General features: G+C 42.6%; 1 protein-coding gene across 1 annotated transcript in view; it reads right to left on the bottom strand.

The window, feature by feature from the left end:
• ACADSB (acyl-CoA dehydrogenase short/branched chain) overlaps window positions 1–18,503 on the bottom strand; it is a gene marked incomplete at both ends in the record, with an annotated part of 36,109 nt that overhangs the window by 9,251 nt on the left and 8,355 nt on the right. The window contains 4 exons of the mRNA XM_079698917.1: window positions 965–1,135; window positions 1,688–1,894; window positions 4,342–4,442; window positions 4,655–4,814. Coding sequence (XP_079555043.1) covers window positions 965–1,135; window positions 1,688–1,894; window positions 4,342–4,442; window positions 4,655–4,814 — 639 coding nt within the window. The remainder of the gene's footprint in view (window positions 1–964; window positions 1,136–1,687; window positions 1,895–4,341; window positions 4,443–4,654; window positions 4,815–18,503) is intronic.

The following is an 18,503-nucleotide window of genomic DNA, read 5'->3' as shown; positions in this document are numbered from 1 at the left end:
CGCTCGCCGCAACTAGAGAAAGCCCACGCGCAGCGACAAAGACCCAGTGCAGCAAAAAAACAAAAAAACAAAGCAAAACAGACTTTAGCAGTAAATACTAATGGACTCAGAATTACAACATGTGTATTATGAAACAAGAAGTATGGGAGGGCATTAGGTTCAAAATCAAGAACCTTACTATTTATTTTACTCTTTCAGAAACCATTGTGGCTATTAAAATTATTAAGTGACACTAAAGTATTACATGATGAATTCCACATTTTAAATTTAATTTTATTACATATTTTATTTATTTATTATTATTATTATTATTTTTTTTTTGCGATACACGGGCCTCTCACTATTGTGGCCTCTCCCGTTGCAGAGCACAGGCTCCGGACGCGCAGGCTCAGCGGCCATGGCTCACGGGCCCAGCCGCTCCGCAGCATGTGGGATCCTCCCGGACCAGGGCACGAACCCGTGTCCCCTGCATCGGCAGGCGGACTCTCAACCACTGCGCCACCAGGGAAGCCCCCATTACATATTTTAGTTTTAAAATTTAATTCAATTAAATGCTACACTAGACAAAAAACACAAGATATCTTTATCATTTTGCTATATGTCTATTTTCCAACTGAATAAAACATTTTTAAAAATAAATGTACTATTAAATAGGTAAATTCTTCATTATTAAATAGAAAATCTGAAATTCTACCAAATTTAAGATTAGCCTCCTATATAACAGATTAGGAGATTAATTAAATGGTCCTCCATGTAGCTAATGTTTACTCATGTTAATTGTAATATTTATTTTAGGATATTAGTAAATCAGAGGATGAAAAGATGTCAGTTGTTTAACCCTTCCAGTACTGAGGAGAATGAAGAATTTAAGACTAAGTCCTAAAAAGGAAATGGAAGTAGGAAAAAAGAAATGAAGAGAAAAGATTAGGAGGGAAACGGGGAGCAGCTTTGTTTTCAAACTTACAAGAGTAAGGTCTACATTTGCCATCACCAAGAAGAGCCCGGCATCCTTGGCATTGCTAATCCACATCTTTGACCCGTTGATGACATAATAATTTCCCTTTTTATCAGCTTTGGTCTTCAAAGCAAATGAATCGCTACCTGCTCCAGCTTCTGAAAGGCAGAAACTTCCTATCTACACATGCAAAGAAAAAATTCCAAATTAATACCTATATTTATACTTTGCATAACAAATACCCACTTACAGCAAAATAAACATTTGAAAAATCAAACTTTTAGCTACTTCTAAAAGCCTGTACGTATCAAAATAGTAATGGTATTCTGACAGTATTATTTTCCAAACTATACCCCACTATTTGTCTAAGGCAGAGTTCAAGACCTAAGCACACATATTCAATGTTAAGTTTAATTAAATTGGTTTTCATAATTACAGGAGAAAGACATCTCAGTGTAAATGAAACTACCAACAAAGGTATTAGACAATATAATTGGGACCAAAGAAGAAATAATTTTATTGTCCAATGATAATTCCCTAAATTTCCAAGTGGCAAATGGGAGGCAGAGTGTGTTTTTCTAGTAGCATTAATTTATTGAGCATTGCTTGAGTTCTTAATGGTGCTGTGTTGTGGTCCTGAATAGAAAAGCCAACACCGCGGCTGCTTTTCTCCTGAAAATATCCTATATTTAGAAAAGATCAGATCCATTTCAATAACTCATCTCAACTCACTTGTTCTGTCGCTAGCTTGGGCAAATAGATAGACTTCTGTTCTTCTGTTCCGTATTTTCCAATTAGCCTGTTAATTATTGTGTTCTGGATGTCACATACCAGAGCCACAGACGCATCAACTTTGGCTAATTCCTCTATCACTAGGACAGAGGAAAAAAATGAAGCTCCTGTTCCTCCATACTTGGTGTCAATTTCAATACCCATCAACTAAAGGAAAAATAAGGAAACACAGATTAAGAAAGCTATTTTTATATGGCACAATTCCTTGCAAGAACAAGTTCAAAAATAATTTGTAACCACATCAGCTTAATTTAAAAATTCTATATGTATATCTTTCTTTTATTTGGTATGGCTCTTTCACTCTAAGTAACAAAAAAATCTATAACAGAAACTAAATATATTTGCAAAGGATAAAATTACATGCTAGAACTATCATTTGTTTCCTTTTGGGATCTAAAAAACAAGAATAAGAGAGGTAAAATGCTTTGAAGGATACTGGAATGGAATAGTGAGAAAATATATAATTAGGAAACTGAAGAAAGCAGTGGAATATCTAGTTTCATTTAGCGTAATCTCTTTGAGTCAACCCCCCACCTTGACTCTTTCAGCCAAGATAATAATTGAATGACCATTCCTTTTGCACCATTTTAGCAAGTCCAGATGGTTAGCAGACCACATGTGGTGGTATTTCCTACAACCACACTAGACAAGGCCCAGGTGCCTGGTAAACATGGCCAAATACCGGTCAAGGCTTTCCAGTAACTGCCTGACTGTTCAGTAACCAGTCCTAAGTCTGGAACATGAAACGTCCGTAACACTCCATTTTTAAGTGTCCTCATTTCAGAAGGAGAATGTGTGCACACGTAATTCAAGACCCAAAGCTGTGAACAGGTAAAAGGGCAACGCTTCTTTCTATCCTCTCCAGGCACTCTAGAGTCACAAGCACTACAGCCAGGGTGTGGCTGTTATATCCTAAGCTGATAGGAAACTTAGCTGATATGAAGTTAGAACCACATGGGGGAGGACAGAAAGGCTGAGAGAACCAGAAATGATGTCCTATGAGGAAGAATTCAAGGATTGGGGTGTGCCTGAAGACTGGGGCCAGCATGAGAATATCGGACTATCATATCTTTAACAGCTGTCAGAGACACTGCTTCTCTAAAAAGGTCACCAATTTCCCCTACACTGGAAATATCTGTCAGTTATTATGGCAGGTGACCTCCACAGAAGTGGGACAACAGAAGCTAGGAGTCACATGAGGCCGAGAATAGCTGGTGCAGGATGTGCAATGCAGACCCTCCACGGGGTACGACATCCAGACAGGAGCACCTGTGGAGGTGGCAGGCAACTCGTCGCTGCGTGTGACCCTGCCTGTAAGAACTGCTCCTCGGGAGAGTGTTGCTCAAGACATCTCAGAGAAGCCTAGAGGTTCTGAAAACAACGAAGATGAAATCTGGCTGAGAAGTGGACTCACAGATGCTGTTTGACCCACTGTGGCTCCACATAAGATTCCATTTTCCCAAGTTTCATTGCTAAAAGAAAGGTGGAAAAATCACTACAATACATGGTATTAAAAAAAAAAAAAAGCTGGTATCTTTTAAACAGTAACAAGTAAAACAGGGGGCCTTCCCTGCTGGTGCAGTGGTTAAGAATCTGCCTGCCAACGCAAGGGACACGGGTTCGAGCCCTGGTCCAGGAAGATCCCACATCCTGCGGAGCAACTAAGCCCGTGCGCCACAACTACTGAAGCCCGCGCTCCACAGCAAGAGAAGTCACCACAATGAGAAGCCCGCGCACTGCAACGAAGAGTAGCCCCCGCTCACCGCAACTAGAGAAGGCCCACACGCAGCAATGAACACCCAGTGCAGCCAAAAATTAATTAATTAATTAATAAAAAAAGAAATAAAACAGTTACGTGGAAAAGGCTAATTTTCAAACAGGATAACAGGACAAGATTTAAGCCAATGGATCTGAGTAGGAGCTATTAGGTCTGGGATAGCCTTGGTATTCCAAACACAAAATCTTCACACCTATAGAGAAGGGAGAGATGAAGAGTGCAGTGGCTCTGAAATGTTCTCCCTGGGGCTCCCATGCTGATAACCTCTCCCTTAGAAATCGGCTGCCCTTGTTAATGTGGAATTCAGATACCACCTCTTGCTTTTAAGTTTTCCACATACATAGGGATCCAGGTAGATGTGCTGGTATGAAGTTTAAAGTAGGGTTTCTTAACCTTGGCGTTACTAAGCTGGATAATTCGGTCTTGGCAGGCTGTCCTGTGCACTGTGGGACATTTAGCAGCATCTCCAGCGTCTATCTCAGTAGATGCCAGCAGCACACCCAGTTGTGACAGCCAGTCTCCAGACATTGCCAAATGTCCTTTGGGGGACAAAAAACAGCCCCCGGTTGAATACCTCTGGTCTAAAGAAATCGCTCTTGCTTCTACCTTTTTACTTAAAAAGCGCAGTATTTCTAATTTAAAATGTTAATTCAATTAAAAAATTTTAACTAGGATCTCAATCTAAAAGAGATCCCAGATAATTCTGATTAGGAAATCATGCTATCATTACAATTCCTAAATTTAAGAGTATGCATACATCTTAACACTGGAAGGTATTTATGAAAGTTTGAAATTGGAAGAATCATTAATTATATACCCCTTGTTGAAATAATCCTCGTATTACTGATTTTTCCAGTTTTGAATTTTCATCCATTTTTGAAACCAAAGGAGCAATTTGTTCCTGGGCAAATTTTTTAACTGTAGGGAAAAAAAAATACTGGTAAGTCTTTATTTTATTAATATGACATGTTACTTTTTTCAAAAAAAAATTTTTTAATTAATGTCAAAAATTCCATTCATAAACTTAGATGAACACCTCTCCCAATCATGTCACATGTCATGTGATCTCACATTGTAGGCCCAAGTAATGACCAGAGGAATACTGTGGTGAAATTGAGAAGTTCACTCACCGGTGCTCTTTATCATCATCTCCTCATCTGTAAATGTTTGCAGAGGGGCATAGGGTAGGCCCTTATTTGTTGTTTTGAGTCCAGCTTCTGACTGGGAAGATTTTAGGACATGAGGAGGATTTTTCCAGGAAGACAGGCAAATTGGGAAGTTTCTTCTTAGCTGTAGGAACAGTCCCCATTGAATAAGGAACACACACACAAAAGGGAAGAAAAGTACTGGAACATCAGTTTCTTTGGGAATAACTTTATAACCCATTTGTATAACTTCTTTCAGCAAAATAAGGGAGATTGGGACTTCCCTGGTGGCGCAGTGGTTAAGAATCCGCCTGCAATGCAGGAGACATGGGTTCGAGCCCTGGTCTGGGAAGATCCCACAGGCCATGGAGCAACTGAGCCCATGTGCCACAACGACTGAGCCTGCGCTCTTCCCGCGAGCCTCAACTACTGAAGCCCGCACGCCCTAGAGCTCATGCTCTGCAACAAGAGAAGCCACCGCAGTGAGAAGCCCACACACTGCAGCAAGGACCCAATGCAGCCAAAAATAAATAAATAAAATATATTTATAAAAAATCATAATAATAAGGGACATTAACCTGGCACATTATTTTAAGATTCACCGTCTTGTAACCAAAATCACACATTGGTTTGTCAACATGTATCTCCTTTATCCGGCAATGAGCTGTTCTGAATAAACACATTTCCCAGATAATTAACTTCTACCTTCAAGGAAACAGAACTTTCGAGGTGGAACTCATTCTTAAAATGTCACATTGCTCTAACTTCTTGGATAAGGAAACCGGACTTCTAAGAGTACTGACTGCCCACTGTGAAGAGAATTCTCTCGTGGGGCAGGACTGAGTGAGGGCACAGGGGCAACTGAGGGAGGAGAGTGCCCCAGCCCACCCTGCCTGGCTGCAAGCAGCTGTGCTTTTTTGGTTTCCATGGCCAGTTTTGTTTTTTCAGCTTCTCATTAGTAAGAGAGCATATGGGTTAAGAAGAAAATGGGCTCTGGAGCCTGAAAGAACTAGTTGTAGTCTGATATTTACTAACTATGTGATCTTGGGCAAGTGGTTTTTAACCTCTCAGTTAAAATCTCTCAGTCTTAGTTTCCTTCCTGGTAAAACGTGGATAATAACCTTTTGGAAAGTTTTGTAAGGATTAATGAAGCAATCCACCACAAGGGTTTAGTGTGGTACCCACCGTACAGTAAGAGCTCAGCAAATAGTAATGACTAATTCTACTCTGATCCCTAAGAATATAACAGAAGGAGTCATGGTTGTAACTTAGTTAAACTGCAAGACTAGCTCTTCCTGCCATTAGTGTGTCCCCCTGTTGCAGGGCCCCAAATCCTTCAAGTCAGCAAAGGATTTGCTACAATTTTGTTGAAAAAAGAGACCATCCAGTTTCGAATGCTTGTTATACCTTCCCAATATTATTCTGTAGAATTCTAGTACAGGGGAAACAAATGAGGAATTAGTCTTTCCCTGAACATAAAACAAAACAAAAACATGCCAAATGAAAGAAACCAGCCACAAAAGATCATATATTATATGAGTCTATTTATAAGAAATTTCCGGAACAGGCAAATCCATAGAGACACAAAGTAGAGTGGTGGTTGCCTGGGGCTCAGGGTAAGAATGACGAGTGACTGCAAAAGGGCACAATGATCTTTTTGGGGTGATAGAAATGTTCCAAAACTGGATTGTGGTGATGGTTGCACACCTCTGTATATTTACTGAAAACCGCTGTATTATACTCTTAAAAATAGTGAATTATATTGCTCTGTAAATTATATATCAATAAAGCTGTTTAAAAAACTAGTGTTTTCCTTTCATTCACCAAAAAACCCCCAGAATACACTGAGCATCTGTCAAATGCCTAAGAGAACATGTAGGGGTGAAGTTCACCAGCTTCTGAGAAGCTTAGTTAGGATCTAATTAGGACAAGATACAGTTCATGGAACAGGCAAGAAACAAAGCCAAGCTTTGCAGATTAAAAAGCAAATGTAGTAATATGCTGCAATATATTTTCTCAATAGTTTTGAGTGTACACTGAAAAGCTTATTGATAAAAAGAGAAAAAAAGAAGCAAGAGTCACCATATTTGAAACCATTGTTAATCTCTCCTACGTATCGGTCAATCTTTACAGTTCTGTCTTAGATATATTCTGCTTTGGATTCACCTGGGAAAAAGGAACACTGGCCAGTCAGAAAAAAAAAGTGTCTGTCTCAATTTTTCTAGCTAATTTTGTTTTGAGAATAAGGAGACAGATAATTTAGGGCAAAGTTGCATGGAACATTTTTTTCTCATTAAAAGACAGAGCTGGGGGCTTCCCTGGTGGCGCAGTGGTTGAGAGTCCACCTGCCGATGCAGGGGACGCAGGTTCGTGCCCCGGTCCGGGAAGATCTCACATGCTGTGGAGCGGCTGGGCCCGTGAGCCATGGCCGCTGAGCCTGCGCGTCTGGAGCCTGTGCTCCGCAACGGGAGAGGCCACAACAGTGAGAGGCCCGCGTACCGCCAAAAAAAAAAAAAAAAAAAAGACAGAGCTGGGACACGAAAACTTTGAACCAGCTAAAAGAAGGGTGGGGGGGCTTCCCTGGAGGTGCAGTGGATGAGACTCCGTGCTCCCAATGCCAGGGGCCTGGGTTCGATCCCTGGTCAGGGAACTAGATCCCACATGCCTGCCACAACTAAGGAGCCCACCTGCCGCAACTAAGACCCTGCGCAACAAAAATAAATAAATAAATATTTTTAGAAAAAGGAAAGGGGAGACATGAGATACTGTCCTCTTCTTGATGAAACATGACATGAATGACAAAGCAGGGTAAGGAGAAGCGAGGTAAGAAATGCAAATGTGAAGGGGCCTAGGCGAGGGGACGTGCAGGGGAGTGGGGCCAGGTAGCAGAAGGAGAAACAGTGATCAGCAGCAGCAGGCGCAAAGAGGGAAGAAGAACGGGAGAACGGAGGCAACTAAGTGCGGGTGCGATTGTGCTCAGTGGCTGGATGGGGCCCTCAATATGTATCCAAATGAATGAAAGAACGGGCCAGGCCATCTTCTCCACAAAATGCTCATGAAACTTGCCCTATGACATTTCAAAAGCTGCAATACGTTGCACACATTTCTTATTTTTTCTAGGGGAGATTTACTTCACTAAACTCACTACAGAATTCATTGTGTCTCTTTGTCAATATATCACCTTTCTACCGAAGTTTATCTTTAGCAGAATGCCCAGCACTGAGAAACAAGCCAGTGGGTCTCACTACACCCATTTTTCCCTGCTGACACAACTGTGACCCCCTTAGTCTCAATACTGCTACTGACAAAGTAGATGACTGTTCAACACATAGCAATTACTTTAGACACAAGATAAGAGAAGCCAATGTACTTTAAAAAGTGGTATACAAGTGGGCTTCTCTGGTGGCGCAGTGGTTGAGAGTCCGCCTGCCGATGCAGGGGACACGGGTTTGTGCCCCGGTCCGGGAAGATCCCACATGCCACGGAACGGCTGGGCCCATGAGCCATGGCCGCTGAGCCTGCGCGTCTGGAGCCTGTGCTCCGCAACAGGAGAAGCCACAACAGTGAGAGGCCCGCGTACCACAAAAAAAAAAAAAAAAAAAAAAAAGTGGTATACAAGTATAGGGGGAGATTACTGAAGATACTTATCATAAAATAGTCGCTATATACGCTAAGTGAATGGAATCCGTTTTTAACCGAAGCATTGAAAGATAACACCTATCCTTTTTGGCAGAAAAAAAAATTTCTTTTTAACATGACAGTTTTTAATAAAGGAGATGTTTCCTTGCCTTGCCTTTAACCACTCAGGCCAAGGTTTCCACGATGATTTTCAGCTGTCCCCTGCCCCTCAGTGTTGACCTCAGCCTCTGCAGATTTGGTGCCCACTCCATCAAAATGATTTTCCACAGTTATAAGCCATTGTACCACATCATCACATTTTTTTGTATAGAGCAGCAATTGCTACTTGAATGGAATAATGGTTATTTATGCCTTGCCAAATACTTTTCGAAGCTTGAGTCTGATCTGTTTCCTACTCAACTGCCTAGAGTTCTGTCGCACTTAGAAGTCCTGATGATCAAATCTGGGGTCTGCAGGCTCCTAAAGGCAGAACAACAAAGTCCACAAACTTGGATGGGGGAAAAACTACATTTTATTTCACGAACCTCTAACTGAAATGTAGCATTCCCTTTGATTATGAATGTAGGCAACAAGTTACAGCAGTACTGAGTTATCTGTGACTGTCACTAAAAGAAATTACACATATTTTTATATCAAATAACAGTTGAAATACTGTTGGTGCCCATCACTACTTCAAAATCATAGTAGTTATTCAAACTGCTGTCAGGTCTTATTTAAGAAGCACATAGTCCTATATCGCAATGTAAAATATTTTTATCACTTTTATTGTAACTGATTTCCTCTGTGATCCTATATATTTAACTTTATGCATTTTAAAACATTTTGAGAAAAGGTCTAAAAACTCGACTACACTGCTGTCTACTTTCCACAGATGGCACACAAAAAGGTTAAGAACACCTGACTGCCGAGTGTCCTGGTGAAACTTTTGCTAAACTCATTGAGTGAATCACAATCCGTCTCCATTACGTTCCAGCTGACAAAGTACTGTTCGAAACATCCTTAAAGCGCTTCAAGTTAAGAAGCTTTCGCATGTCTGAATGGTAAAAAGAAGACACAGGAGAGGTGCTGCGATCAACTGCGAAGACCCACCTCAGCTTTTCCAAAGGACAAGTTCTGATATAACAAGAGGGCTTCACCTTAAACCGTGACAGTCATTGGTTCCCACCACATGTGCCCTCCTGGCTCTCCTCACTGCATGTGTGCATGAATGTGTATTTTTTTTTCATATTTTGATTCCATTCTAGTACCAGAGTTCACAGGGTTCATTCTAGCCAGATTTTCTTATGGTAACTTCTGACACTGAGAAACCTGGCTATGACTCATGATCTAGGATGAATTTGCTTATTCAAACCTAGTCCACATATAAAATCGTTTCAGAACTGCTACACACCACTGTGAGAATCAAATTAATCAGAGTGCTTGTGTCCAGTTCTGTCTTTAGCCTCATGGTTCTCAGTCAAAACATTGTTTCTGAAAGTTCTTTCTTCCCCACCCCTGTATCTCAGTGTGGTTGTGTGATTCACTTGTAATGATTCTGGGACCAATTCCAACATTCGAGAGGCTTCCCCACACCAACAAGCGGTTTTCCAGCACCAGTTGAGTGTCCTACTATTCAACTCAATTCTGACACCATCTACCTGTGAAAGTAGCTCTTTTGCCCCATTCCTGTCTCCCTCTAACCTTCAAAAACCTAAATACAGGAATGAGAGCACTAGGCAATTTAACCTAACTCCTGGCTTATGCTCTCCTGAATGCACACCATGCCTTGCCTAACCTGTTGATTCTTTTCCTGGAAAGAATAACTAGCTCCTACCCCCAACATCCCCCATAGCAATCCTGCAGGCAGATCACTGGGCAAGATAACAGTGAAGAGAACCAGACAGCCTGCACACAGTGCAGAATGATGCAGAATCCAACCTCCTGCCTCAATGATTCACTGAGATTCTTCCCCCTTTTTTCCCTTTAAAAACTGTCATGGCTGAGCAGAATCTTCAGAGCTGGTCTCGGGACATGAGCCCACCTTTTCCCCAGATTTCCAGCTTTTCTGATTAAAGCATCTTTCCTTTCTTCTGACACTTGCCTCTCAAGTATTGGCTTTTAAGTGGCGAGCAGCCGAACCCGAGTTCAGTAACAGATTTTGGCACCCAACGTGGGGCTGCGCTCTTGGGGCGTCTAGTTGCTTCTGGCAATCCTGAGTTGGAGCTGCCAGCTGCGGTGACTTGCAGGGTTGACCTCGGTGAATGTGCTGCTCATGGCTAGCCAGCCCTGACAGGGGATTCTCAAGTAAGTTCCAGCAGCTGCTGGAAGGAACTATTCATTCCAGGGATTCTCCCTGCCACTCCCCCTGCTTGGCCAGCTGCCAATTGTCACTTTTGGTCAGTGGAAATGGAAATGCGCACTTAGATGAGCTTATGAGCTCCAGGACCAGTAATTTAAGACTGGACTTGGTTTTCTCTGCCTGTTAAGAGAAAAAAGTTTTCTTGGATAGCTGCTTTTGATAACAGATTGTGTGAGTTTCTTTGCCTTTAAGTGATCTGTATTTGCTTTTGAAATCTTTTGTCACTTTGGTTACCTAGAGTTTTGAAACTTTTTGATATCTTTCACAAACTTCTCAAATATCTACTTAAAGTTCCTTTGCGCTCCAGCTAACTTTGGGATGTGTCAGAGGGGCCTTGAGGCATTTCAGAGAGAACTATTTGGTAGTATCATTTGGTATGTTAAATTACATGGAGAGCATTATCACATGAGTGATAAAACTATTTAGAATATACTGTATGGATAAATGCTATTAATACAGACATTCTAAAATTATATAAAATTTCTGAAATTTGGGTATGTCCTGGTATATTATAATTCTAGTTGTTATCTTAAAATGTCGTATGTCACAGCAGCTTGGTTAAGCTTCTTTGTCAAAAACATTGTAATCAGATCTTTAACCTTGCCTTTTTAAGTCCCTTATCATTCAAAGACACTTAAACTGATGCTTTGCAAAACTGCTTCATTTTCAAGAAGATTCATAGAAAGGACTTTTTGACAAGTACAGGTTTTTGATAACTTTTAAATCATACTGCTGAACTGGGTAAGATATTCAAAAAGTCTAATGGAAACTCTGATTTCATAAAACTGTTAACAAAAAAGGATTAGTTACATAAACTTGAGTAAACTGAATATGGTTATAATTTTTTGGTTTTGTCTGAAATACTACTGGCTTTTAATCTGTATTTGTCCAGATATAAGGAAACCTTTCCCTTAAGCTCATTATGATTTACAGCAATTTGGTAAATTACCCATTTGTAAGCAGAATTGAAACATTTACTTTTTCTGTCTGATCCCTCCAGAGACTGGAAACTCTTAGGTTCCCAGCAGCTTTATCGGGGAAATTAGGAAGGCCACCTCCTTACAGGTGCAAAAATCTCAAGGTATTTTGGGAACCTCAGAAAGCGAGGAATTCACCGCAATCTGTAAGGCAAACTCTATGCCCCTGAGTTGGGTGACACCTGGAGACCACAGTGTCAGATCACACAGGTTAAGGGCTCAGCCCCACGACGGCCCACACTCCACATCCCCACACACCAACTGCAAGCCCAGGTTGTCACCTGGGCTTCAGACCCACTAGCTATACATGGGAAGTCCCCAGTCCCCCTCCTTGGGTTCATTTGATTTGCTAAAGCAGCTCTAGAGAGCTTAGAAGAACATATTACTTATGGGATTACTGGTTTGTTATAAAAGGATACTACTCAGGAACAGCCAGATTGTAAGCAGATAGAGTAGGGGGTCCCCAGAGAGAGAGAACCAGGCATGGCTTTCTGGACATGAGAAGCCACTTTTGGCCTAAGCCATTTTGTGATCTAAGCTTGGCCACAATGTTTGCACTAAAACATGTCTCAGTAACTAATGATCTTAAGGAAAGTGAGTGAATGCAGGAAAAAAGGAAAAGAAGTCAAGAATCCCCAGATCAGTGATAAAATAGTCCCAAGGTCCTCTTCAAGGGATATACATAACAAACTGACACATATCTTTGAGTTCTGCAGGAACTAAGGGCCCCATCCAAGAAGAGGATGATGTTGACCTTTTTTGACCCTTCAGTCAACTAAAGCTTGGACTCTATCAACCTTTGCCCCAATTCTATGCTTAATTCTCCTCTGCTCGAGCCCCCTCATGAATATGCAGGTACCCCTAGCGTAAAACTTCCCCAGTTTTGCTGGTGGGAAAGATCTCCTTACTTAGCAGCAAATAATAAATCCTTCCTTCTCCTGATCTTTGGCTTGGTTGTGAGAAATGGAATATTTCCTGCCATGTCAGTAAACAAAGGATGTCAGTCAACAGCGCTTGCAGCCCTCCAAAGTGAGCTGGTGAGCCCTGAGGGAACTCAGGAAAAAAGAATACCTGCCACCTAGCAGCCATCAGACTGCAGCCACTCCCTACGGTGAGCCCTGAGGAAACTCAGGATGTGAAAATACAGGATACTGTTCCCAGCTAGCTGAGGTGCAGATCAAAGGAATGATTTCAGTGAGCCCAGACTCTTGCGTCTTCCCATACAGTCCACAATTGTGTCTTCTGGCTCGACACCCACCAAGAGGTGAACACAGTTTTTCGGGTAACAGGATAAAGAGATGTATAGGGCAAGATATGGGGACAGGTATCAGAGCTTCCACGCTCTCTTTCCAAGAGAACCACACTCACAGCACCTCAATGTACTCACCAACTGGGAAACTCAGAACCCTGTCCTTTTGGATTTCTATGGGGGGTTTCACGTGACCCCTGATTCAACCTCTAGCCCCTCTTCCCTCCCAGGAGGTTGAGTGGGACTGAAAGTTCCAACTCTCCAAGCCTGTGGTTCATTCCCCTGGCAACCAGCCCCCATTCTTGGGTGTTTCCCAAGTCACCTCATTAACATAAACTCAGGAGTGATTGAAAGGAGCTTGTTTTGAATAACAAGACACCCATTTAACCTTTATGGCTCTGAAGTGATTTCAGATGCTCCCATTGCTCTTGTTACCTAAGAAACCCCAAAGCTTTGGGAGCTGTGAGCCAGGAACCTGGAGAAAGACCAAAACACACATTTACTGTTACAGAGAAAAACCACCGGACCAAAATGGCATCACTTGTGCTAAAGTGCATGATATCAAACCTAGATTTAATACGTGACCTAACTGCAGTTTTGACCTTCCCCGGAAGTATATAATCCAGAAAATTTGGAATTTTCTGGTCAGTACCAATGAGACTGTCACTTGGACCCTCTCCATTCCCCTCACCAAGAGGAAGCAGCAGCAATGTACCTGATAAAAGAAAAAAAACACCTGGGCGCACGCCTTCTCCCAGATGTCCTGACCCCAAATAGCCCTTTCTTTTCTTTTGCCCAAGCCTCCTGTTTATATAAAATCCTTCCATTTTGAACAGCTCTTAAGAATGACCTTCTGTTTACTAGATGGGATGCCACCCAATGCATAACCATTGAATAAAGCCAGTTAGATCTTCAAATTTACTTGGTTGAATTTTGTTTTTTAACATTATTATAAATCACAACATCAGAACTTGTAATACAGTGAGATTCATTTGCCGCAGCCTGAATTCCATCTTCCCTCTACACGCTGGTTCGATTTTATTTTTATATATAAAATAACATTCACCTTTGTGGTGTATGGTTTCATGGGTTTTGACAAATTCAGAGTTGTGTATCCAAACACAATTCCTCACAGAATAGTTCCATCACTCCCCAAATTCCATGTTGCCCACTTTGTAATCAACTCCTTCCCCTCTTTCATTGGAAGTACAATCAAAACTCTAACCAAGAATGTGTCCAATGATTACCTTTTCCGAGCCTGCATCCAGAAGACAGACACAGACACACACACGCTCACAGCTTTATAGTCACCAACCTCAACCTGGTCTCTTTCTCATTCTCTGACATGATTATCTCAGAGCACTCAAAGCTTCACCCCTCACTGGCAGCTTATAACCTCTTCTACTGGAGAAAATAAATGCCAACAAATGGGAACCGCCTCAACGTTTCACCACCAACCCCATACGTTGTCCCGCACCTGCACCTATTTTTTCTCCTCTTCTCTGGATCCCACCCCTCCAACCTCTGCAGGATGCTCAGCCATACTTTTGTCTTCCATGTTTTTTTCCAGTTCTCCCTGCTCTAATGCTGACCCTGTGAGCCATCCTTGAGCCTGGTATCTGCCTCCGGGGACCAGCCTCTCCCTTCCTTCCTTCACAGCCACATTGCTGAAGAGCTGCTCTACTAGCTGTCTCTACTTCACTCCTCAGCCCACCCCAACATGGCTCTGCCCCCCACCAATCGGCAGCATCTCCTCCCTTCAAGATCAAACATCTCCATGCTTTTCGGAGTTCAGTTTAGTCACTGCAGCTGACTCAGTTCAGCTGAGCGCCCCCTCCTTTCAGATGCTCCGTCTCTCCGACTCCCAGGACACTCAGCTCTCCTCATTCTCTTCCCATTCGTTCCCGCCCCACGTTCCTCAGCCCCCTCTAGCTTCTCCCCTGACCCCCATTTGACCCGGAAGTGTTGGAGAAGTTTGACAAAGACTCTCCTTAACCAAAGGAGTTGAGCTTCTCTGACTAGGTCCCAACCTTGGGCTGAGTTCAAGTGCCCCTCTATCCAGTTTTAGTAAGAATCCTGCTGGGACACATGAATGAAAATCCCCTATCCTCAGTATCTCATCACTTTGGTCCACCTTTGGCAAGATCCTGTAGAGCGTGGTCTAGAAAGAATCCCCCTTATTTCTGCTGTTTTCTCTTTTAATTTTCCACCCACTGACCCCCACCCTGCTTCTTGGCTATAAATATCCACTTGTCCTTGTATTTGGAGTTGAGCTTGATCTCACATCCCTACTGCAAAACCCCAATGCAGGAGTCCCTTCCTGAATAAAGTCTTCTTTACCATCTTTTACAAGGGTCATGAACTAGTTTGTGTTTTTTTTTTTTTTAAACAAGCTGTTGTAGTGGGTGGAAAGGAATGGACGGACCCTTATATTTTATGGGTTAGTGTAAAAACTGATGTAATTACTGTCCTAAGCGATAGTAAAGATAAAGACATACATGCCCTAAGGCCCAGCAATTCCATTTGAATTCATATGCACAATTATAAACATGCAAAGAATGAAATGACATCTGAAATGGTGAAAAATTAAGAATCTAATTATCTATCAACAAAGGAATGCATAAGTCGTGGTATATTGATTTAACAGTATATTTTATAGCAGTTAAAGTGAACTAGGGAGCTACATATATCAACATGGATAAGTCTTGAAAATATATTAAGCACAAAAAGTAATTTGCAAAAGGATTTATTCAGGGAGACAGTGTTTATGCACACTTTAAAAACACACCAAATGTTAGTATATATTCTCATTGATACACACAGATGCAGTCTAAAAACATAAACAGGAAGCATACACATCAGCCTCAGGAGTGTCGTTATGTTGTGATTTCTCTTGTGTTAGGATTCCCACTCACCTTGTGTGAAACTCACAGGAGTTGAGGTATGTTCAGTAAGTCAAGATGGAGTCATGGCAGAAAATGTGGAGTCCTAGCATCTTAGTGTGATAAATTAAGAGTGTTAAGGAATTTGTCTGGTAAAGCCTGAGGAAAGACATCACTGAAACAGAAGGAGCAACTGCTGGAGACAAGACCCCTTGGGCACCGTGACCATTACACCTACTGGCCGACTCCTTAGAAAGAACACTGAGATGACTTGAAGGCTCTTGGTTGGAGGACCCGACTCCTCGCTGCTGGGCTGTTGCAGATGGACGCTGCCAGAAGGCCCTGCTGGAGCAGAAGGCGACTTTGCCTCCATGCTTGTCTCCACACCCGTTGCAGGACCAGGACTGCCACTCATGCTGAGACACCTCCTTTCCGGACTTCTCCTGGGAGGGCTTGTTATCCCCTTGTCTAGTTTCCCTACTTTGACCAACCCGTGTTGTGTGCTAATTGTGTGCAATAAACTGAGTGAGATCAGCTACCTTTTGTCTGATCTCCGGTCCTGTGATCCAAAACTGGCCTCACTGCTGGGCCCCGGTTATAAGTTACTTCTGTGGAGAGGGTGGAAGTGCAGGGTTTATGTCAGAATTGTTTTATTTCTTTATTAGAAATATTTAATAATAAAATTTTGATGTTAAGACGTTTTAAAATGAATAAATACCTCAACCACGTATTCTTTAGGCTTTCAAAGTAGGCTTGTTTTTAAAAATGCTAGATGTAGGTCTTAAATAATATGTTCAGGGCTTCCCTGGTGGCTCAGTGGTTGAGAGTCTGCCTGCTAATGCAGGGGACACAGGTTCAAGCCCTGGTCTGGGAGGATCCCACGTGCCGCGGAGCAACTAGGCCCATGAGCCACAACTACTGAGCCTGCGCGTCTGGAGCCTGTGCTCCACAACAAGAGAGGCCGCGATAGTGAGAGTCCCGCGCACCGTGATGAAGAGTGGCCCCCACTTGCCAGAACTAGAGAAAGCCCTCGCACAGAAATGAAGACCCAACACAGCAAAAATTAATTAATTAATTAATAAACTCCTACCCCCAACATTTTTTTTTGTTTTGTTTTGTTTTGTTTTTGTTTTTGCGGTACGCGGGCCTCTCACTGTTGTGGCCTCTCCCCGTTGCGGAGCACAGGCTCCGGACGTGCAGGCTCAACGGCCATGGCTCACGGGCCCAGCCGCTCCGCGGCATGTGGGATCTTCCCAGACCGGGGCACGAACCTGTGTCCTCTGCATCGGCAGGCAGACTCTCAACCACTGCGCCACCAGGGAAGCCCCCACCCAACATTTTCTAAAAAAAAAATAATAATAATAATAATATGTTCAGCATCACACTACAGAACAATTTTATGGACTTCTTAAGAACCTAACTGCAAAATATAGTTATACATAATTAAACTAAAGAAACTAGTTTATCCTGGGAACTTTTACCAATGACTCTATTAGTGTCTTTGAAACAAGTCCCCCTGAGATTTAAATCAGGGGATGCCACTCTTGGCTACATACCCAGATCACCTGGGGGAGCTTAGAGTAAAAGATTTCAGCCCTACCAATTCGGACTCTGATCTAACAGACTCAGGATGAAGCCTGGGCTTCTGCATTTCTAAAATGCTCCCTGAGGTGTGTGAGTGGAAAAAAAAAAAAAATGTTGCCTGCCAAATCAGTAAACAAAGGATGTTGCAGCCATCAAGCCATCACATTACAGCCACTCCATTGGTGAGCCCTGAGGAAACTCAGGAGGAGAGAGCACAGGATACTGGCTCCAGATAGCTGAGGTGCACATCAAAGGAATGATTTCAGTGTGCCCAAAACTCTTGCATCTTCCCATACACAGAAAAGTGCTAAATTCATTAACTTGAGATGTCTGTTTTTTTGCAGTACGCGGGCCTCCCACTGTCGCGGCCCCTCCCACTGCGGAGCACAGGCTCCGGACGCGCAGGCTCAGCGGCCAGGGCTCATGGGCCCAGCCGCTCCGCGGCACGCAGGATCTTCCCGGACCGGGGCACGAACCCGTGTCCCCTGCATTGGCAGGCGGACTCTCAACCACTGCGCCACCAAGGAAGCCCTGGACTTTTCTTTTAATTATCAGCAATCTTTTGATGTTTCTACCACCTGGTCTTTGTTGCAAAAACCCCTATATATCTGGGCCCCTCCCTTACCTCTTTTTTGAGCAGTCCCTCAGTGATGAGAGGCTGTCTCCCCAGCTTGAAGTCCTCAGAATGTCCGCGGAATAAAACAGAATTCTCATCTTTTAGGCTGTGCATTTTTTCAGTTGACAGGTGACTCTCACATGTAGCATGAGCTGGAATCTGTGTTTACATGCTTGACTCATGCCAACCCCTTATAACTTTCAAAAGCCAAATTATTCGCTTGCTGAACAAGTTAAATGATCCATGACTGCACCTTCCCTGCTCCCCCTCCACCATGCCCCCAGTTGTCTTACTTAAAACTTTTTGGTTTGAACAGGTAACTATGTTCAAAAAAGCTGTTGCCCTATTTCCCATCCAGTCCACTTTCAACATCCTCCATAGGGGATAGGGGAGATTCTTATGTATCCTTCTGGTATTCTTCATATACAAACATAAGCAAGTAGAAATATAGTTGCTTATTTTCCTCCTGGTCCTTCTAAGAGAGCATACTATATACCATATTCTGGCCCATTCATTCATTCATTCATTCATTTCCCCATGTAGCAATAT

This window comes from Hyperoodon ampullatus, assembly GCF_949752795.1.
Source record: "Hyperoodon ampullatus genome assembly, chromosome: 1".
NCBI classification, from domain to species: Eukaryota; Metazoa; Chordata; class Mammalia; order Artiodactyla; family Ziphiidae; genus Hyperoodon; species Hyperoodon ampullatus.
Note: the sequence above shows the minus strand (reverse complement) of the source record. Positions and strands in the feature narration are given on the sequence as shown.